This window comes from Neolamprologus brichardi, chromosome 5 (assembly GCF_056152115.1).
Source record: "Neolamprologus brichardi isolate AB-2024 chromosome 5, ASM5615211v1, whole genome shotgun sequence".
Taxonomy (NCBI): Eukaryota; Metazoa; Chordata; class Actinopteri; order Cichliformes; family Cichlidae; genus Neolamprologus; species Neolamprologus brichardi.
The window spans coordinates 31,280,620-31,303,684 of record NC_142108.1 but is presented as its reverse complement, the minus strand read 5'-3'; the positions used below and the strand labels follow the sequence as shown (position 1 = coordinate 31,303,684).

Here is a 23,065-nt window from a genome sequence, read left to right as displayed (position 1 = left end):
CTTCTGTTTCTCCATCAGCAGGCCTGAAATATACAAGAGTTATTACCCCTACTGCGCATTCAAGAGGAAAAGAGTTAAATCCCCTTTCTTCCCCATTCTGACTCTCAGTTTGAACTCCAGCAGATCTTCTTTAAACGTCTGCCTGCCTAAAGCCACCGATTTGCTGCCACATAATTGGATGATTAGATTTGCGCTAACAATCAGAGGAACAGGCGTGCCTTATAAAGTGGCTGGTGATTGATGGATCACTTTGAGTGTTTTATTAGCTGTTTTCCAAGAAAGGCTTCTCACTGTAACTTCACATTAAAAGGATGGAAATTAGAGCCCCATCAGTCCTCTTACTTAACTATCAATCATATATTTTTCTTTTTCTTAAACAATTCTTTGAAGACACACAGTCACCTTTCTGTGTGACATCCTGTTATACCGATGGCTAAAATTATTTATTCCTAAACGCAGATATATTAGAGTCTCTGGGACACCAGAATGAAAGGTGCTTGAACCTATTTATATTATATTACATTGTTTAGTTTGTAATTTTATATCCATGTATTCACTCGTTTTAGTATTTGTGCACTGTCTAGTTTGGGTGATGGTTTTTTTTTTTGATTAGGTTTAGATTTTCAGATTTGTTTTAACTAGAAGTTAAATTTATAAACTGTAAAATCTCTTGATTTTTCTTGGTTGTTGATACCTATGATCAAAATTGTTTGTTGATAGTTGTTAAATTAATCCATACCCACCCAAAATAATAATATTAATAGTAAAAATCTATATAACCACCGCTCTGCCACTTTTCTCCTCTCAGGGCCCGCCTGGTCCTTCAGGTCCTCAGGGATTGGCTGGTCAGCGCGGTATTGTTGGTCTCCCTGGACAGCGTGGCGAGAGAGGTTTCCCCGGTCTGCCTGGACCTTCTGTAAGTAATATACCCACTCACCCACTCACAAAATTCAACTTGTCAGTTATTTAGTTTAATAAAACGACACATTATTTAGTCTGACTATGTCAGAATAAATCCTAAAATATGGTCCTCATCATTTCCAAGAGTCAAACGTTACAAATTTAAAATGTTTGTTATCTATGTTGTAGAAATGTTATGTAGACATTTAATTCACAGTAATAGAGCTGAAATAAAATTACAATATCAGCTCATGTATTAGTCATGAGACATAAGCAAAATCATTTGTGATATCTAATGTAATACAATTAATTTTCCATGCTTCAGATAAACTAGAGAACGAAGGTTGTTTTTTATTGATTTTCTCCTTTTTTTGGATTTTGACATTTTGACATTAATTGATTGATCAAGAAAACAACTTAAGAAAAGAAAATCAGTGTTGAAAATAGTTGGTGATGTAATTATGTAATCGTTTGGGAGTTTTTTAAACTCTAATCCAGTAAAGTTGGAGCTCATAGATTTGAAGTGTTTTTCTTATTTGGATTTCTTCCACTTGTGTGTCTGTAGTTACTCAGATTGAGGTGTTTCCATATCTTTGCTGGAAGCAACTTAATATCTGTCCATTTAAAAACAAAAATGTAAACAAATGTAACTACAAATCTCTACTTTCCATTCCATTTTTGTGCATTGCATTCATACCTGCAAAACATTTCAAAATCCTTGCACTTGCGCTTAACATTTCGCACAGCCTCCCAACTTTTTCAGAAACGGGGTGGTAAAATAAATATTCAGGAAGACGCCTTAAGAGCAGAGCGCCTACTATTTTGTCACTTAGTACGAGTGAATGTGCAAAGCCTTCAGACAGGCTCCACTGTCATTCTGCTGCCCTAATTGGGTCACAGTCAAATCGAATCTCACATGAGCTCGGGCTGCTCTCCATGTGAGTCTATCTGATGCACAAGATGACATGTGACAAGAAGCCTCCCCTTCTTGCGTCTCACACTATTAGATGCGTGACATGAGCTTGTCCCCTACTTACAACATCTCAGTGGGCATGTCCTCACCATCAATTATTCATCCGTACGCATGAAAGGGATGCCAAGAAAACAGCAGTGATGCCAGGAAAGTCACCCAGGAATGTTTCAAGCAAGAAAATGATTTTAGTAGCAGAAGTGAAGTCGAACTGTGGATTCAGTTACTTTTTTTTTTAAACTGAGGATAATATTTATGAATGATTTATAAATTTTGATTTGTACTGTAGGAATATGCACAAGCATACTATGTACAGAAATGTACCCTTTTATCCCAGTTATATATAATGACCATCATGACAGGTTTTTAAGGTGGCCTATGAGGAACTTTAAGCTCAGTTAATCCTCTCTGATCATTCACAAAGCTGTGATTGGTCAACATAAAGGACAATGACTACAGACCAGAATCATATTCAAATTAAATATGATATTATTTCTATATCCACAAGACCCCAGAATTGTTTCTTGTTTTCCTAATTTTACAGCAGAAGCTAAGCTTTTAACCTAAAATGACAGCATTCATCAAACATGTTGTATTCTATGTTGGGGAATAATCCGACTAAATAAATAATAGTAACTAGGGATGCAACGATACCAATTTTTTCAAACCAATACGATACCGATACTTGGATCTGAGTCCTTGCCGATACCGAGTACAAAAACCGATACTTCTACCACACACACACCCACACACACACACACAGAAATGCAATGAATTGGAATTCAATTCAATTCAATTCAATTTTATTTATATAGCGCCAAATCACAACAAATGTCGCCTCAAGGCGCTTCATAGATACAGAGAAAAGCCCAACAATCATATGACCCCCTATGAGCAAGCACTTTGGCGACAGTGGGAAGGAAAAACTCCCTTTTAACAGGAAGAAACCTCCGGCAGAACCAGGCTCAGGGAGGGGCGGCCATCTGCTGCGACCGGTTGGGGTGAGAGAAGGAAGACAGGATAAAGACATGCTGTGGAAGAGAGACAGAGATTAATAACAGATACGATTCAATACAGAGAGGTCTGTTAACACATAGTGAGTGAGAAAGGTGACTGGAAAGGAAAAACTCAATGCATCATGGGAATTCCCCGGCAGCCTACATCTATTGCAGCATAACTAAGGGAGGATTCAGGGTCACCTGGTCCAGCCCTAACTATATGCTTTAGCAAAAAGGAAAGTTTGAAGCCTAATCTTAAAAGTAGAGATAGTGTCTGTCTCCCGAATCCAAACTGGAAGCTGGTTCCACAGAAGAGGGGCCTGAAAACTGAAGGCTCTCCCTCCCATTCTACTTTTAAATACTCTAGGAACAACAAGTAGGCCTGCAGAGCGGGAGCGAAGTGCTCTAATAGGGTGATATGGTACTACAAGGTCATTAAGATAAGATGGGGCCTGATTATTTAAGACCTTGTATGTGAGGAGCAGGATTTTGAATTCAATTCTGGATTTAACAGGAAGCCAGTGAAGGGAAGCCAAAACAGGAGAAATATGCTCTCTCTTTCTAGTCCCTGTCAGTACTCTTGCTGCAGCATTTTGGATTAACTGAAGGCTTTTCAGTGAGTTTTTTGGACATCCTGACAATAATGAATTGCAGTAGTCCAGCCTGGAAGTAATAAATGCATGAACTAGTTTTTCAGCGTCACTCTGAGACAGGATATTTCTAATTTTAGAGATGTTGCGCAAATGGAAGAACGCAGTCTTACATATTTGTTTAATATGTGCGTTAAAGGACATATCCTGGTCAAAAATGACCCCAAGGTTCCTCACAGTGTTACTGGAGGCCAAGGTAATGCCATCCAGAGTAAGAATCTGGTTAGATACCATATTTCTAAGCTTTTCAGCGCCGAGTACAATAACGTCAGTTTTATCTGAGTTAAGAAGCAGAAAGTTAGTGGCCATCCAAATCTTTATGTCTTTAAGACATTCCTGCAGTTTAACTAATTGGTGTGTGTTATCTGGCTTCATGGACAGATAGAGCTGGGTGTCATCTGCATAGCAGTGAAAATGTATGCTATGTCTTCTAATGATGCTGCCTAGGGGAAGCATGTATAATGTAAACAGAATTGGTCCTAGCACTGAACCCTGTGGAACTCCATAATTAACCTCAGTGTGTGAAGAGGACTCTCCATTTACATGCACAAATTGGAGTCTATTAGACAGGTTTTATTTTATTCTCTGCCGATAATAAATAATATCTTAATAAAAATGACCACAAAAAAATTTCAAGTGAAAAATAAGCACTTCTGTTAAATTATTGCAGAGTCTCCACATTGTAATTTAACAAAATATCACTGAACTATTGGCACTGTCTCGAGCTTTCAGAATAATAAATAAACACTTCTGTTTGGAATAAAATAAATACAAATTAGGTTTGAGAATAAAATAAACTTTTAAATTATTGCAGAGTGTCCATATTGTTAACAAACAAACAAAATAACGAAAGTATTTGGCATTGACGAACGAACTCCCCATCTGCCCGTGGATCATCAGTCCACTGTGCCGTTAAACCAAGGACTGACATCGCGCACACACTGCTTGTCTTTACCTCTTTAGAAAGTTTTGGCACCATTATCTCCCTGATGTGTGGGCGGTTGGGAATTTCATATCGCAGCTCGAGTATGCTGAGAAGAATCCTATGTTTTCCACGACCGGCATTGGCTGGTCATCCAGAGCGATAAAATGAGTCAGAGCCTCTGTTATTTTAACTGCCCGTGGATTTTCTCTTGACATTTTTCATCGCTTTTCCAAAACCTGAGTTAAAGTTGGCTGGTCCACACTGCTGACATTTTGTTTAGCCTAGCTACAGCAGCCTCCAGTTTCTCTTTTTTATCTGGAGTCGCCAGTCTCACTCGTCTAACCCTGTGCCTGTTTAGCGCGGGATGTCCCCCTAGTGGCCAATCTAAAAAACTACAACAAAAATGACAAGCCACCCTCTGATTAATGAAATAAGTTAGTATCGGTTCGTGGTATCGGTTAACTTTTACGAGTTAACCGATACCACATTTTACAGTATCGGTACCGATACCCGATACCAGTATTGGTATCGGTGAATCCCTAATAGTAACGGTAACAACTGAATGAAGTCAGTTAAAAGTCTTCTCATTTGTCCTCAGGGTGAGCCTGGAAAGCAAGGAGCTTCTGGTGGTCCTGGAGACCGTGGACCCCCTGGACCTGTTGGACCACCTGGACTGACGGGACCTGCTGGAGAGCCTGGCAGAGAGGTCAGGGAATAGCTAGCATGCAGCATGTGTGAATTAGATTCACGTCTGCAACATTAGGGCTCTCAGCTGTTTTCCTCCGACAGGTGAAGTCCGTCACTATGCACCGCCGTTGTGTCATGTTTACATTTGCGTTGTGTTTACACCACATTACTATTGCACTTCATTGGAGCAGGTTTATTATGCAGCTGATCTGTATTCAGTTAAGGGGACATCTGGTTTAGTGGAAACTATTAACATTTGATTTGGTTATTATCTGACAGGGCACCCCTGGATCTGATGGACCTCCCGGTAGAGATGGTTCTCCTGGAAATAAGGTGAGAAGCAAGTCTGGGTCTTATCAATCAATTTTTAATACCCTTATTGATATTTTGGAAACGTTCAAATCAGTATTGCACGATAGTGGCGTAAGACTGCACAACAGCAGCAGCGTGAAGCAAAGGAAAAGTGCAGCCGGAAGCCTAATGAGATGCTTTTATAGATCAGCCTCCTGTAATATACAATCACATGCAATAGTTTTTAAAACACAATCATATTCACTATTTTTTCTTTGTCTGCTGCGACAAATGATTCATTGTAGAGGTATCTGCACATTTTGGACGAGCTTTATTCTGAGTGCACAGTTTTATAAAAATGTATTTATACAGTATATGTGCATTAAATGTTTATTTTTACGATCTGGTTCTAACATCTTTTATCAAACATTGTGCTTAGGTAGATAGCAGTAATTGAGTTATGTTACGTTACATGTAAATCCCTGACTGTTGTGCTCTCCCTCTGCAGGGGGAGCGTGGTAACACTGGTCCTGCTGGTGCTGCTGGTGCTCCGGGCGCTCCCGGTGCTTCCGGCCCAGTTGGTCCGACTGGCAAACAGGGAGACAGAGGAGAGCCTGTGAGTATTACCTCCAAGACAAGCTAAATTAAAATGGGATGTTCCTAGAAAAGCTGCAGCTGAAGAGCAAAGTTTGTTTGGCCTTATGAGATTTATATAAGGTGGATTTTTCTCCGCTGGAAATTAGCATATTGTCTGATAGCGAGTGCTGAGGAGTGTGTCTCAAGTGTTTTATCCCTGAGTGACCTGTGGTCTAAGAGGGAAATTAAACTCTGTGCTTGCTTTTCTCATTTACATAACATTCAGTCAGTGTACTGTTAACAATTGTAGACTATTTTATCAGTTTGCTTCCTAAACGCAGAGATATTTGACTGGTATATAAACATATTGTTGAACAAGGAGGTACACAATGACAAGTACAGAGTGAAGACAAATTGCTAAATCTTGAACATGAAACTTACTGTAATTATTAATGAAATTTCTACTAGCAGATTATTAAAAGTTAGAATAATTGTTATTTCAAAAATGTGAACTCTGTGTTCGTATGGTCCATAATTCCTTTTGTTTCTTTTGTGCTTCAGGGTCCACAAGGACCTGCTGGATCTTCAGGACCTGCTGGTGCCCGAGGAATGCCTGTATGTTTCTTTCTGAAGAGAAACAAAGCTGCATGCCAAGTCTTGAATAATTTCCGGCCTGAATAAACAAAAGAAAATCGGTTTAGCCACAAGGCTTAAATTAACTCTTGAAATTACCACACTTTGTTCTCAGGGGCCCCAAGGACCCCGCGGTGACAAAGGCGAGGCAGGAGAATCTGGTGAAAGAGGACAGAAGGGACACCGAGGCTTCACCGGTCTGCAGGGTCTCCCCGGACCTCCAGTAAGCATCACTCTCTGCCTGTAAACATACGTCTGCCTCCTGAACTTTGTTGTACACCAGCTCAGTCATTTCAGCTAATTCATGCCTTTGCTGTAGTGCAGTTTTCTTGTCATCATGCTTCAGGGATTTACTGTATTTCTTCTACTTTAGGGTCAAGCTGGAGACCAGGGTGCTACTGGACCTGCTGGACCTGCTGGACAACGTGTGAGTACAAATACTCAACTGTAATAAAAAGTGGCAGTCACTTTGAAAAACCATTAGCTTCTTTAAATGCTTCATCTTCAGACCTTAATGTCTCAAACTGTCTCTGCAGGGACCACCTGGACCCGTTGGCCCTGCTGGAAAAGACGGTTCAAACGGTCTGCCTGGACCCATTGGACCCCCTGGACCCCGTGGTCGCAGTGGAGAGACCGGTCCTGCTGTGAGTGCTTTTTTGTGCTCATTAAATTCATGTTCTTTTTTTTTTTTTTTTTAATTTAATTTGCTCCGTCACATATTTATAATATTTGTTTTTATTACTTTTTGCTACATTCTGCAAAAAAACAGGTTTGTGTTAAATACACGAGAATGCCAAAGTTGTTTTCAAGAATTGAAAAAACAAGAATGGGACAAGATTGGAAACTGTGCACGACTGTCACAACCTCATGACATCATGAGTGCGAGATCTGAGGGGTTTAGTTGTGCGATGTGTTTTATTGATTGGTACAAAGAGTAGCAGCAAAATATTAGAGGTGGAAATCACCACACATCCCACGATACGATATTATTGCAATTTTAAAAAATATTTTGCGATATTCAGATTCTGTACATAAAGGTAAACTTTATCAATATTCATTTTCTCTAATATCAAAGTCTCACACTCAGTCTTTCTCTCATTTCAGTTTTATTGTTGACAAACTGAACGGTTTGTATTACAGTCTAGTCCAACTTAACTGAATCAACCATCTGGTACAATTATAGCTATTCTGAACTATGCAGTTTATGAAAACTATGCAGCCCCTTCAGCAACTGAAGAATTTGAAAGTAAATTAAAACAAAATATAATTTTACATTAAATAAAAAAGTTTTAAACTTAATTCAAATAAAACATGTCTTAAATTAAAATAAGTAAACTGTCATGTTTATTGCTGCCATAAAAAAAGTTAAACACATTTGGACAGTGAAGGAATGTCAGGATTCTTGCTCAGAAAAAGGATCAACATGCTCTGAAGTCAGAGCACAAAAACCTTTTTTGTAACAAAATAATCGATTTCTGCTGTCCCTGTATCGATACATTATTAGAAACAAAATATCACCATACTACACAGTATCCATTTTTTCCCCCACCCCTACAAAATATTATAAAAAGGCAGAAACATAATGTCTACATGGGACAAAATTAAGTATATATAAATGAAATAAGTTTTTTTAATGTTTGTTTTTTATTATTATACCAGATTATAGCAAATTTGTTGTCCTTATTAAAGATATAGGTAGAAGACATAAAGTCAGTCTGTAGGGAGGACACACGTATGGTGTAGGAGCTGCAGAAACTGTGTCTGCATTTCATAATTTCACATTGAAGCAGGAATTGTAGGTGCACTGCAACAAGAAATTAAGTGGCAATTAATGGACTGAAAAACAGGAAGGAAAAATTCAGCAAAGGTCAAATTAAATGTGAGTATGAGTGGAAATGAATGACTCGCTTACTACGTGGATGCTGAAAGTGGGAGTGAAGTCTCAGAGAAGTTAATAGAAATGAGATACAAGAACAGATTGTAGAGGATTTCCTGAACCCATCAGGAAGAGAGGCTTGACGGGTTTGACAGAAAAGGGCAAAATAATGCAGAAGTGCAATGATTGTAAGACGAAGTCTATAACCCTCCCGTCTTTATTCTTTTCTCTCAGGGTCCTCCTGGAACCCCCGGACCCCCTGGTCCTCCTGGTCCCCCGGGCCCTGGCATTGATATGTCTGCCTTCGCTGGTCTGGGTCAGACTGAGAAAGGCCCCGATCCTCTCAGGTACATGAGAGCCGACCAGGCTTCTGGAAATCTCCGACAGCATGATGCTGAGGTCGACGCCACTCTCAAATCTCTCAACAACCAGATTGAGAACATCCGCAGCCCCGAGGGATCCAAGAAAAACCCTGCTCGCACCTGCAGAGACCTGAAACTGTGCCACCCTGACTGGAAGAGCGGTGAGTGACACCGAGGGGAATTGGCTAAATTTGGGGTGAGATGAGAAAGCAGATAGGAATTTTTTGCCTTCTCAATTTAGTAAAGTCAAGGTTTGTATTAGCTAAGGTTTTGTAGTTGGGGAGTGTTTGGATTGAGCTGATTTAGTCTGTTTTTTCAATATTAGAAAAACAAAACATTATACAATAAATAAGTACAATAAATAATAATAAGACCGAGAATGATGTGCTCCCATGTTCCTATCTTTTTCCATCTGCAGGAGAGTACTGGATTGATCCCAATCAAGGCTGCACCGTAGATGCTATTAAGGTCTTCTGCAACATGGAGACAGGGGAGTCCTGCGTCCACCCCAAGCCTTCCAGCATCCCTCGCAAGAACTGGTGGACCAGCAAGAGCAAGGAGCGCAAACATGTCTGGTTCGGAGAGAGCATGAATGGAGGATTCCATGTAAGTCGCATCAACATTTTTAAATTCTCTGTGCCTGTGAAACGGAAAGCGGATTCACTGCTATGCACATGTTAAACTATTTTAAAAAGTCAATGATATGAAAACAGTGGAGGCAGGTCGGCAGTTCAGCATAAGTATTGATCATTGATTGACACGTCTATGGATTCTGCTGCCTTTTCCATCGTTTTCTCTTAAGCCTATACTAGTCTTACTTAAAGCAAAGTTAAAAAGCATCTTGGTCTCAAGAAGAAACCTTATAAATAAACTTTAGCAGAAGAATAAAAAGCACATTTTGGCTGAGCGAGGACATAAAATCAATGACTCCCTCTTAAAACCCCTATATGTAAGGTTTTTAAAACCTGAAACATCTCAACAACCAGTAAAAAAACACACATAAAAACAATTGCAACTGTTATTCTAACCTTCCCTTCCTTGAATTCCTATGCAATGCAGTTTAACTATGGCGATGACAGCCTGGCGCCCAACACTGCCGCCATTCAGATGACGTTCCTGAGACTGCTGTCCACTGAGGCTTCTCAAAACATCACCTACCACTGTAAGAACAGCGTGGCCTACATGGACGGCTCGACAGGCAACCTGAAGAAGGCCGTGCTGCTGCAGGGCTCCAATGACGTGGAGATCAGAGCCGAGGGCAACAGCCGCTTCACTTACGCTGTGTTGGAAGATGGCTGCACGGTAAGAGCGGCAATATGGCTGACATCCATATACATTACACCCACGCTGTCAGTGAATCGTAAAAACAAGGGGTGCAACGATACACAAAATTCACGGTTCGGTTCGGTTCGATACTTTGGTGTCACGCTTCAATATTTTTTCGATACAAAAAAATGTTCATGCTTTTTTAATTTGTCATTTATTAAAATTATAAATATATATTTTAACTCAAAAGTACAGTTTTTAAATTTAATGTTGCTGAAACAACAAAGTAATAAAAAAATAAATCTATCTGATGGAGAAATCACTCATCTTTGAAAAAGAGAGTTTATTACAGAGAAATGTCTCTTTCCAAAATAAAAGCTATACTATACGCTTCTTCTGGGCTATATTCTCAGCAGCATATTAAACATATCAGGTCCCCATAAGGAGAATCATGTGCTAACGGCTGTCTAAATGACTCGGCTAAAGCTTGTAGCATGCGTGCTTGTTGTTTTTGTCTGCTTCCACTTGTCTTTGCACTAGGATGATGTCGGAGTAAATGTGCAGTCATATTCGTTGTGTTCCCACTAGTGCTGTCAGCGTTAATCTGAAATGACGTTAACGCCACAACACGGCAAATCTCCGTTAACAAGCTACCGCGGATCGCCCCGTGCGTGGGGCTGAACGGCCAACACGCTAACGAGCTAACTGCGCTAACGCACTAGTTCCCACCAATGTAATTGAGCATTGCGTGGCACATCCGACATACTGTTTTACTTTTGTCCATGACGCGCTTACCTTCAGGGTCATACGTCACATGAAAACCAAAATAGTTCCAAAGGCCAGATCTGAATGAGGGTGGGGGAGGTTCAATTTGCCATGTTGCAGCTTAGCTTCTGTCTTGCTAGCTTGCGCTGCGCTCGGTGGATCTGCGCTCGACAGTGATCCACTGAGTGCTCAACACAGACAGCATCGTCAGAAGAAAAGTTGATAAAATAAATTAAAAATGTTGTATTGTTCGATACATATGCGTACTGAACCGAAAGCAGTATCGAACGGTTCAATATCGATACGAGTATTGTTGCACCCCTAGTAAAAATGTAATGAGGGATGTTAAAAGTGGCTGAGAGAACAATAAATCTCATACAAATTTGTGTCCACTCACAAAACTAATCTCATTCTCTCCAGTTCTGGAGTAGTTAGAGGTTTAACAGCTGTTTGCACCTGTCGTTCTCGCTCTACAGAGACACACAGGAAAATGGGGCAAGACGGTGATTGAATACAGATCACAGAAGACCTCTCGTCTGCCCATCCTGGACATTGCACCCATGGATATCGGCGGAGCAGACCAGGAGTTTGGAGTGGATGTCGGGCCGGTCTGCTTCTTGTAAAGAACGAGGGATCGAATTATCGAGAAAAAAGTGGAGATTTGAAAAAGAAAATAACATGAAAGAGGAGCACACCTCAGATAAAGGAGGCGAGGAAGAGGAAAAAAAGAAAAATCAAGACACTTTTTTTTTAAATGGGACTTTTTTTCTTAGTAGAAAGTGCTTTTCCAAGTTGAACTCCATAGGATATCTGCACTGAATGGCACCAGCACCTGTCATTTGTGATTCATCCAGCATTGCCTCCAGTCAGCTCGCCCCTGCCCACCCCGAACCACGGACTCCCCGTTTTCTCCAAAAATGCTACCTCCCCACCTCCTCCCCTTCTCCCCGCCAACTAATCTTTTGCATATTCGCGAACAAGAAGGAGGAAGTATGAGGAGAGTACAGGAGCATACGTAGGAATTGGAGAGAGAACAATGTGTTGGTGTTATTTATTTATTGTTTAGGTTGAGATCCCTGGTGTGACGGGACTGAGTTTGTTGCTAAGTATTGAAAAGTGGCTTACACACAAATAATTTCCACCAACTCTCTCTCGTACTTCCTCCTCTTTTCTAACCATCCCATCGCTCCTGTACGACATCCACTAAAGAATGAAACAACGATCAAGCTGCAAAGAAAGTGCAGGTGTTCCTATTTCTACTGCCACAGTGTGTCAAAAGTTACTGTGTATTATAAATAAAGTCAATGGTGCTATTGTTGTAAAACAGTTTGTATTTTTTATCAGCCAGATACTCACATTTAGTGACCTGTATATATGTATATATATGTATATGTGTGTATACATATATATACAGTTTCTCAGAGAGCATGTTGCCCAGGATTTTGGATTTCAGGGTGATAAAAGTCCCGGCTTGCCCCCCGCCCCCTCTTTGCTTCGAGCCTTCGTACATAAACAAATATGGCCCCCTCGTAAATTTTTACAATCAAGTCATGTTCATTTCTTTAAAAATTGTTTTTTCTTTTCCTAACATTTGTTTTGGTATGTTAAAGCTACCTCACGCTGAAAAAAAGAAGATCTTGACAAGTTGAAACTGAGGCCTTTTCCACCCCAAATCTTTACATCTGTGTAACCAACATGTTGAAGATTTGAAAATTTGATCATTAAAGCCCAGTCTGCTGCCCCCCCGCCTGCTCTGACCTTCATCCCTCTCTGCTTCCTGCCTTCAGTCTCCTCACAGCACGCGCCCTCTGCTTCGCACTCACGATGTAAAGCGTGTTTGACTTTGTTGCTCCGGTCCTACGGCCAGCCAGAGGGTCCATTTGTGTGAGGTTGTGTATATTTTCTATTATTAATAATAATATTATTATTAATAATAATAGCATTATTATATTATTATGATCATGACTTGTTTTTGTTACGTTTTAATTAATGTAAATTGGAAATAAAAGACAAAACCAAGTCACAGGCTGAAGTTGCGTTTTATTTATGTTCCGTTTTGTTCTCGTCCTTAAAAAAAGCATTAAAACATAAATAAAAAAGACACAACGTATCATATCTGCCCTGCTTCCGTTTTATGTTTCCGTGCCAATATATGGATGTATTTCCAGGGAAGAGCAGTGATGGATATGGTTTAATTTTGCCTTGACTGATGATGGGAAAAAAACGGACCTGTGATGGTTTTCCAATCGTTTCCTTCACTTTTCATGCACAGTAAAGTAGAAATGGGAAACACTGCCAACTACGATCAGCTCATACTGTGATTTGTCTTTCTGTACTTCATTTCTATTCTTTTAATTGCATTTTTCTATCTTCAGTAGAAATAAATCAAGAAGCATTTCTATAAACAAAGTAGAGCAATGTTTGTTTTATTTGTATATTTTTTATTTTTTCTGTTTTTCCCCCAACGTCGCTTTTCATGGCTCATTTATTATTGAATGTAATACTTTCCAATATGAGTTTACCCTTGTTTGGATATTTTCGGGTGAACAAACAGACAAGAGAACAAATCACTGAGATGGAAATACATCATCATCAATAATAATAATAATAATAATAATAACAAAAACCTACAGGAAAAACTGTTGATTTTTGGGGTTCTTACAATCATCACTGGAGAGACCAGGAGCATCATTATAAAGATATGAAACTGAGCTCAGGCACATCAACACTAGATGTAGGATTTATGACAAACAGCTAACGTTCAAGAAATATTCAGAGTATGTACAGTTACACATACAGTTTATTCACAGGCAGTTTTGCTTTTTAAGTCACATAACGAGCGTCCACCGTTTTATTCTCGTCTTCTTCTTGCCTGCGGTTTACCAACAAGACTGGTTTCACACACAGACCGTAACAATATCAATAACTCACTCTAGTTCTGACAGCATGGGAACAGCGCAGACTTGAACCAGAATCTCTCTCTGTGGGTCCAAAGTAAACAAACCACACTTATTAATATAACGCATTAAATGTTGACCTATTCCAGGGTGTGCCTCGGCTCTTCCCACTTTACCAACCCAGCTTTTAGATAAGATAACAATTTATTGTATATAATGACCACATAGACATTTGTACACTTTAATCAATCACATACTGATGATACATGAAAAAAGAAGCCATGCTAGCAGCTCTATGACACTGTATGGCCCCTCAGCACAGTGCTCTGAGCTAAATCCTACCAACATCCTCACAATGACAGTGCTGCTAACCAGTGTTGGGAAGGTTACTTTTAAAATGTATTCCATTACAGAATACAGAATACATGCCCCAAAATGTATTCTGTAACGTATTCCGTTACGTTACTCAATGAGAGTAACGTATTCTGAATACTTTGGATTACTTAATATATTATCATGCTGTTTACAACTACATGAATGTACTATTGCTGTGATTTATTACTGTTACTGAAGGTCCGCGGCTCCGAACCGTAGTAAAGGGACCTCTGACTAATACGGTGGGTTCTGTGTCGGCTCGTAGCCGAAAACTAGCTTTACTTTGTTGTCTGGGTCAACTTTGCTAGCAGAGACAGAGAGAGGCGTTGAAAGGCTGCTCCAACGGAACTTATTGTTTTTGGAGGAAAACACGAACACGGTGTACAGTCGAGTCTTAATAGCTTACTTACAACTGGGCTCGTCAGGCTCTCTTCTTGGCTGCAGTGGTTATTATTATATTTACATGCTTCCAGCTCCCGTTTCTGCTCGATGACAGCTCGTACTTTTCCTTTTTCTCCCTCCCTCGCTCACAGACACATAACGTGTATGGCAGTCCATTCTCCCTGCAGCACGGACTACACTGCCTATGATGCTACATTCTTTAGGGCTATACCTGTAGCATTCTGCCTATTAGCTTAGCACAACAACAACAGGCGCTCTCACACGCAGAGAGAGAGCGTCACCCTGTAACCATGGCAACCGTAACGCTGCCGCCTGGAACAACAGAACGTAGCTGTCAAACAAAACCCAAACAGTCCTGACCCGCCACAATATGAAACAGGGAAGTACCGCCGTGTAATCCATTTATTTCAACAAAGTAACTGTATTCTAAATACCACCTTTTTAAACGGTAACTGTAACGGAATACAGTTACTCATATTTTGTATTTTAAATACGTAACGGCGGTACATGTATTCCGTTACTCCCCAACACTGCTGCTAACATACTGGTATTAGTAGTTTACCATAACCATAACTTAGTTTTAGAATGGACCAACAGGTATTTGGTCCAAAGAGATTTTTTTAAGTCATAATTATTACAAATTGATCTACAAAAAGATCTCTGTGGCTCACATACCTATAAAACATGTTATAAACTAGCTGTTCCCATTAAAGCTTTCAAAGGAAATCATTGCAGACTGGGTTGCATTGTTGCTCTTGTTTCCAAAGTCTTTTTTGTGTGTGTGTTTGAATATAATGAGAGTGGAAGCTAAAATTATGCCGTAAATAACAAGCTTACTTTTCCCCATTTATGATCCCACACTCCGGTATGGAGACACGTTTTAAAGAGGTTGACTAGAAAACTGAAAATGGGGCTTTTTACAGTCTCTAATGCAACAGTGGAGGATGACAAATCCAGATTTATTAAATCACATTGCACACCCTCTCCTCACAGAATGCTAACATATTACCACAGTAAATCTGAATTCAATTAAATCGTGTGATACTGGGTGAAATGCGGATGTTTATCCAGCCAGGGTTTGTTCTGCATGCGTGCAAAAAGCTAGGCTGAGGATTCAGTGCACCTGCGGTACACCTACAGGAATAGCATTAATTGTAACACTACAATCTGTCGTGTTCTAATCAAAGCAATTTATTATCAAAGTGTTTTGCTTATTTTCACACTGCCTTTTGAAAGAAAATCGATTGGGATAGGGTTGTGGAAAAGAAAAAGAAATGCAGCCCCAAATAATCAGGACTCGAGGTTTTCTACCAGCTCCTCTCTGGATAAATATGTGTATTAATAATTGTTTTCTAAATTGATTTGGACTCTCTGTCTACCAGGCGATGTTGGGTATGTATACTAAACGGACACACAATAGTTCACCTCCAGCTCTAATGGATTCCTTAGAGGAAATATAGATCAGAGGCTTTCCACTGACACATAAACACCGTCTCAGTGCTGATATATTGAAAAAGGCTTAAATTATGTCTGTGCAAAATCAATAATATCAAAGTAAAAACAGCCACAGCAATGCACAAAAATGCACGTGCACACGTACGCACACATATTAGACAAGCAATTATAAGATGACACACATTAGCGTTTGCGCGCTGTCCTCGACCTGATAAACACACTCCAGCTGATTAGTGCCTTTCAGCAGTTCATTAAGGGTCAGTTGGTCAACGACTCCTAATTAGAGCTTAATTTAAGATAAAAGAACACAGTATGAAGCATGGTGGGAGGATAAAAGAAGAAGATGTCTTACATGTTACACTTTCACTTTGTACTTTTAGGGATTTTTAAATTTCCTCTCAGTAGAGATGATGGGATGACTAAGCAAGTATTTGTTTTAACCACAATTCGCAACAAATATGATGGGAAAGGAAATATGAAGACGTTTGCAGGGTGTTCGGGAGCTGCGTTTCCTCTGTGTGTGCATCTTCCACTGCTGGTTTTCACCATAACTCCACACAGAATTTCAAAGTCAAGGTTGGTAAAAATAACATTTTCATTTAAATTTCAGCTGAGCAGGAGTTTAGAAACCAGTACTGAGAGTATCTGTCTCAGTAGGGGTCTTGCGTGGGCTGGGCAAACTCTTCAGGTACTCCAAATGTCTGCGAGCCTCGGCTTGGTTCTGCCTCACATAGTACACTACGTACACAATGACCATGAAGAACCACACAAACATGGTCACCAGCATGGCTACGTCAGTGGTCTTCCTCTGCAGACTGCAGAAATTCACCCCAGAGTCCAGCAGTTTAACCAGCGGTTGGCCTGCGTGCTCGCCCAGTGACCCTGGATCCTCCCACCTGCTGCCCTCACCCACCCCCCGCACAGAGCTCTCACATATTATCCCATTCACCGTCTCGGGCTCCAGGTTCAGAGTCTCCATCAGCTCCTGGAGTGTGCAGTCACAGTGCCAGGGATTGTGGTAAAGACGCGTCTTTGCACGAGTGGAACCAAACTCCTCCTTGCTGACGTGCCTCAGCTGGTTATGCGAGAGGTCCAGCAGGCGTAGCTCGGGCCCCAGATGTTGCAGGGCCCCGGAGGCAAGCGAGTCGATGCGGTTGTGGGACAGGTATAGGTCCCGCAAGCGGACCAGGTTACTGAAGGCACTCTCCGGGATGTTCCGTATGTAATTGCGCTCCAGGTGGAGGGAGACGGTTTCTGGTGGGATCCCCTCTGGGATCTCCCGCAGCCCGGCATCCGAGCACAACACCGTGGCCGTGTCCCAGGCACAGTGGCAGCTGTCCGGGCACTGTGGGAACACTTGGCCCCACAGAGCCAAGAACAGGAGTGACACACGCAGCCATGAGTGAAGATCCAGTCCTTTACGTCTTCCTCCACTGAGGCCGTTACATCTCGCCTCACACCAGCCCGTGCACATGGCCTCACCATAGCCTCCTGACACACACCAGGTCCCAGTTAGCCGCACACTGTTGCGCTGGGAGAATCTGACAGATTGAGAGAAAAGAGGTCAGTTTGGAAATGAAGACTCTCTCTCTCTCTCTCTCGTTACTTAATCTGCAAACACATGCAATCACAACAAATGCTCACAAGGGGAGATTATGATGTTTCGGGAGGAGGGGCAGAAAAAAGGTCAGTGGCCAAAGAGACAGACAGCGAATGAGCTTAAACGCGGCTTATTCCACGAAAGCCCTCCTGCATGGAGAGGCATGTAATACAAATGGACTCACACATGTAAGAGGACAGTTTCTCTGCTAGAAAATCAGCCCTTGTCATGCATATCGAAGAGAAATGTTTGTTAATAACTCGGAAATGAAACTGGACTTTCAGTGGAACCATCAGCAAGTTTTATTGCAGTGATTTCCTCACGAATCACAGTCCAGGCCGTAACGACAGTTTAAGTGATCTAATAGGGTTAAAAATCCTCTCTTGTACTTCTGCATTAAAGGGACGTAAATCATTATAAAAGATCATCTTAAACCCTCCCATTCCTCTCCTGTTGTGCTCCTCCAGAATAACAAGTTTAAGATGAGAAGGAAAGCATTACATTACACCCATCAATACATGTTCATCACATTTATCCCTGTATTTATTTCCCCATGATGCCATATCCCCTTAATCATATTCCAAGGGTGAGGTAGAGGAGATGTGTATTGTAGGATGTAGGTTAGAAAGGGGTTGGATCGATAAGTCCAAGCATTGCCTGCTGCACTATTAACGGCATGAACATTAATCCTGTCCCGAGTCCCACAGTGTCAATAAGTGACAGGGATGGAAAAATATAACCCAGCAGCAGTCTGGGTGTTAGCATCTGCTCGCTTCTCCCACAGTTTAGAGGCAAAAGTTTAAAAAAAGCAACATGAGCAAAACCAACTGGGACTCTGCTTTAAATGTTTTTTCCTTTCTTTAAAACAAATAAATAAAACCATGTGGGTCTGTAGGTGGTGTGAGGGCAGCCTGTTCTTGTTTTGTTGACACAAGCATGGCCATATGATGTTCTTGTTCCCAGGCAGAAATCTCAAAACACTCCTTGAATTTGATTAAAAGACTATCCTCTTAAAATGTCAAGCACCCTCCGCTTTCTCCCCGTTTTCATAATAGAATAAAAACCGTCATGTGTCTGTATTGTCCTGACAGCAGGGCTGAGGGTTTCAACCCCGACTCAAGCGGCCTAGATTTGGATGATATGCCTGAAGGTGACCGGGTGACAGCCCTCTGATGTCCATCAAACTGCCCTCTGCGCCTTATAAACTGTGCAGAGGATTTGGCTCAGCACTCAACGGTCCGTTATTAACATACTGAATGCAGATGCATGCAAATCCCCAATTAGCAAAAATAATCATCTGCTGCATTAATAAGAATGGGATTGAGAAAGACCGGGGTGGGGAGACTCCCAAAGCAAATACAGCTGTGGTTACAGCTGGTGACTGCAGTTTCCAATTATTTTTTTCCTAATATCCCTTCCTAATTTTAAAAGGCATTTAATCCGAAATAGAAAAGACATTCTCGGAATTTCCTGTACCCAACGTAGTTTTTGACAAAATGAACCTGCACCGACGTGATAACGATGCCGGTGAAATTTCATGCAAACCTTAGATGACATTAATCTGCGTGAAACAGGTCAACTAGTCTACACGAAGCAAAGGGCGTCCACAAAACAGCGCTTTCCGTTTGCTGACACTAAATGCGATTTTTTTTTTTCTGTATCATTTTGAAACTTTTGTGCGATAAAAATGAAGTTACTTCAGCTGTTTTTTTCCGCTTCAGCTGTTTTTTTCCGCTTGCCTTATTAAGCTAAAGTTAATGCATTTCTTTCTTTTTTTTTTCTTTTTAATTTTAAAAAGAGAGAAATTCGCGAAGGATCTGAATGTCAGGGCTCGTTTTCCCAAGTGAACATAAATAAACTCACCTGTAAAACCGTTTCTGGTGAAGTTTGGATCCACGCGGCGGGTGATGATGTGTTTTATTTAGACTCCGTTTGTAGTTTTTCTTCCCACAGACTGGATGAACATCATCATCATCATCATCCTCAGAGTTGACAAATTTCCCAAAAAGGCAGAAAAAGAAAGAGACAGAGAATCACCTGAGAGCGCGTGGCGGTCTGTCCCCTGCGGAAGGCTCCATCACTGACTGTCTCACTCGTGGAGGGTAGTTATAGCGATAAAGATGTGGGGCAAACTCTCTCCCTCCCTCTGTATCTGCTTGAGCGCGCGCGCGCTTGTATATGTGTGCGCGTGTGCGCGCGTGAGACGAAAACAAACGCGGGAGGTGTGCCCTCCACTTCTTCTGTCCCTCACTAGAGCTGGAATCAATCTCAGCTTTCTGAGAAGACGCTGGTTAACTTAATTAACCTATAGATATAATCAGATTCTTCCAACCATTTTTCCAGCAGAATCAGATTGAAACCCAGCCATGCGCACAGTTACACATAGATTAGTAATTTATTTATTCATTTTAAATAAGCAAAAAAAAAAGCCTAATCATTGTTTGATATAGCATGCGAAATAATAAATAGCCTATATCACCCGCAAAGCTGAGCGGGCTATTTACAAAAGCTGTCAGGCTGGAGTCGTACCTGCAGCTGTTCACAGGTAGATAAACAGGAGTCCTGACTGATAGAGCTGAAAGGAAAACAGCATTAAAGGGAAAATGCGATTCCTCTAATCACTCCTGCTTTGTCCACGCTTAGTAGTGGAGGTCAAGTAGAAAGAGACTTCATTTGTCACAGTGTGCAGACACAGAGAGTGCATCAAGCTGAAAATGAAGACTGACTTGGACACGCAGGGAAACATAAGCATGGACCCACAGAGGAGCAGCAGAACATATGGCAGCCTTGACGTTTTGAATTTCCATATAAATGACATGGAAACACCATCAGACCGGGAGACAAAACAGCAGAAACAGAATGTATGCAGAGAGCAGGCGCACTCTGGGGATGAGTGACCTGCTCCGTGTCTGATTTTCTATTGTAAGCAGCAAGAATATCTGCCCATGTACAGCAGAGCCCTCAGGGGGGAAAGGATGGGTCTGACAGCCATGATGGCACCTCGTATCCCTCCTCTGCCTCTACAGCCCGTCCCGCTCCTGCTAAATCTATGACATTCCCACTCCTGACAAATACAGAACGCTGCAAGTATAATGCCTTTTTTTGCCCCCCACATTCAGCTGAATACTTGTGAATGTTTTGCCCTTGATGGGTGATTATTTCCATGTTTGCCAGACATGATGCAGCAGACAGGCTGAGTTTTGTGGTTTTTCCAGATAGAAAACAGGGGACAAAAGGGTGCATAATGAGAAAGCACATGGTGGCAGATAGAAAAATCTCCTACTCAAAAAAAGAAAGAAAAAAAAGTATTGCACATTGTCTATTTTTGCTCCCTGAAGTGAGAGCGAATAGCATGATTTTGGGTCCGAAGTTCAATTTGCAGGAAGAAAAATAAAAGCTGTACCACATGGTGAGAAGGCTATGGAGAGTCTATTTGTGCAATATCGGATGAAGATCTTTTAAACGATGCGCATGCCTCTGAGCAGCGCGATGATGACAACACTGACGATATGAACTCCAAGGAAAACCATCACTGCAGTGAAGTGAAGCAGTTTGGCGTCATCTGTTTGCTCAGGTGTTGTCCTCAGAGGGGAAAACTGAGCAAACCACACAAATTTGTAAACACAAAGAGGGCAGTGGAAAAGATCTGCCAGCCAGAAACAAAAATCTAGTTCTTTCTGTGCACACAGTCCCTGTTTTTATCCTTTATCTGTGTTGTGAAAAGAAAGGACAAAAAAACAAAACCCACAAAACTCACGTGGCTATACCTCTCCATTAGGTATAGAGAGGGAGAGGAGGGGGAGCGAGAGAAAAGAAAAAGCAGTGGAGCATTTCTTGTAACTAGCCTGTCATTCTCTCGGGATTAAATCCACTAACAACAGGTCAGGCTGGGGGCAGGTGTTCTGCTGAGGCTCTCAGTAGCCATTTTTCCACAGCGTGGCCAAGTGGGACTCGGTAGTGCTGGAGTCGTCTTAAAAATGCTTACGACCGAGGACTAAACACAAAGATCTGGTTTGCTGCCGTGTTGTTAAAAACTACAACACAGACGGAAAATCATCTCTGCTGACAAAACAAAGTATTAAAAAAATGTTGCTTTGTAGGGGCTTTGTGACAGCAAAAGACTCGCAGCCCGTTTTGTTCTGTAGCAGCAGAACCAGCGCATGGGCTAAAATGCAAAGCAGAGCTTTTGAGGACACTAAACATTGAGAATATAGTCACAGAGCACCCTGTGATTTCCTGTGCACAGCAATCAGGCAAGTGCACTTGACCATGAATAAGCCTGAAACTGTGCATGCGAGGGTAAAGTGGAGACTGGGAAGCTCAAATCAATGCATATTAGGCTGCACATCAGTTCTTTCCTCCTTTCAATCTGATGCTTCTCTCAGAGTCTCCAATTCTGCCACTGTGATGAATGCACCTTTGCTGTGTCCTGCTCCTTTGAGTGAAGCAGGCGGTGAAAAGGGGTTATCTTCTACATCTCCCAAAACAATACAGCATCAGTTGGCAGGGATTACAACACCATGTGACTATAAAAGGCCGTGACAAATGTGTATGGATTGGATTGAGACTTTGGCTCGGGACCAGCACAATAGAGAGCAGAGTAATAACACTAAAACGTGTATCTGTGCGCTTCGGAGACAAAGGTAGCGTGCAAAAGAAGTTGCAAGAGGAAGCGCACATTTCCAAAGCCATTATATATTGTTAGTGCACTCTCAGCCAAATGGTAAACAATAATTCAGCAGCTGAAAGTTGAGAGCAGATATAGATCAGACGATACACCGTGAGCTTTATTGTTATGAGCGCATGCCGTCTGTGCGAGCTTGTTTTCTTGACATTAGATGGGGGAGGTCTAACGTTTGCCACAAAAAGAGTAAAAGCAAGAGCGTGTTAGGAGAAAATTAACTGGATTTAAGAACTAATAGTCTGAATGCATGTGGCAGCACGGTGGTTAGCACTGTTGCCGCACAGCAAGAAGGTCCTGAGTTCAATTCCAACATCAGGCCGGGGTCTTTCTGTGTGGAGTTTGCATGTTCTCCCCGTGTTTGCGTGGGTTCCCTCCGGGTACTCCGGCTTCCTCCCACCATCCAAAGACATGCAGCTTGTGGGGATAGGTTAATTGGATAATCCAAATTTTCACTAGGTGCGAATGTTTGTCTGTCCCTGTGTGTTGGCCCTGCGACAGACTGGCGACCTGTCCAGGGTGTACCCCGCCTCTCGCCCTATGACAGCTGGGATAGGCTCCAGCGCCCTGAAAAGGATAAGCGGAAGCGAATGGATGGATGGATAGTCTGAATGCAACGAAAGGCAAGGAGAAAGACATGAAGGGAGCAACATTTACAGCTCTAACGTGTCCGTTTCATTTTTCACCGCAGTGGCATTTGCACAATGACACCAGCGCTGATGGAAATAAAATGCACGGCAATAAAATCAGAGCAGC

At 41.6% G+C, this 23,065-nt stretch overlaps 2 protein-coding genes across 3 annotated transcripts in view; one reads left to right on the top strand and one right to left on the bottom strand.

Moving 5' to 3' along the window:
- The window catches only part of col2a1b (collagen, type II, alpha 1b), a 56,183-nt gene extending 42,940 nt beyond the window's left edge, over nucleotides 1-13,243 (top strand). For both annotated transcript variants that reach the window (XM_087841062.1, XM_087841061.1), the window contains 12 exons: nucleotides 809-916; nucleotides 5,042-5,149; nucleotides 5,410-5,463; nucleotides 5,930-6,037; nucleotides 6,559-6,612; nucleotides 6,746-6,853; nucleotides 7,004-7,057; nucleotides 7,167-7,274; nucleotides 8,741-9,029; nucleotides 9,287-9,474; nucleotides 9,928-10,170; nucleotides 11,376-13,243. In XM_087841062.1, coding sequence (XP_087697188.1) covers nucleotides 809-916; nucleotides 5,042-5,149; nucleotides 5,410-5,463; nucleotides 5,930-6,037; nucleotides 6,559-6,612; nucleotides 6,746-6,853; nucleotides 7,004-7,057; nucleotides 7,167-7,274; nucleotides 8,741-9,029; nucleotides 9,287-9,474; nucleotides 9,928-10,170; nucleotides 11,376-11,522 — 1,569 coding nt within the window. In that variant the 3' untranslated portion in view covers nucleotides 11,523-13,243. The remainder of the gene's footprint in view (nucleotides 1-808; nucleotides 917-5,041; nucleotides 5,150-5,409; nucleotides 5,464-5,929; nucleotides 6,038-6,558; nucleotides 6,613-6,745; nucleotides 6,854-7,003; nucleotides 7,058-7,166; nucleotides 7,275-8,740; nucleotides 9,030-9,286; nucleotides 9,475-9,927; nucleotides 10,171-11,375) is intronic.
- LOC102798906 (leucine-rich repeat-containing protein 3-like) lies at nucleotides 12,923-19,778 on the bottom strand. Its single transcript, XM_006809883.3, has 2 exons — nucleotides 19,492-19,778; nucleotides 12,923-17,569 (listed from the first exon to the last, which is right to left on the bottom strand). Exon 2 carries the CDS (start codon nucleotides 17,500-17,502, stop codon nucleotides 16,651-16,653), a length of 852 nt encoding a protein of 283 aa, XP_006809946.1. The 5' UTR covers nucleotides 17,503-17,569; nucleotides 19,492-19,778; the 3' UTR covers nucleotides 12,923-16,650.
- Nucleotides 19,779-23,065: the final 3,287 nt, after the last annotated feature.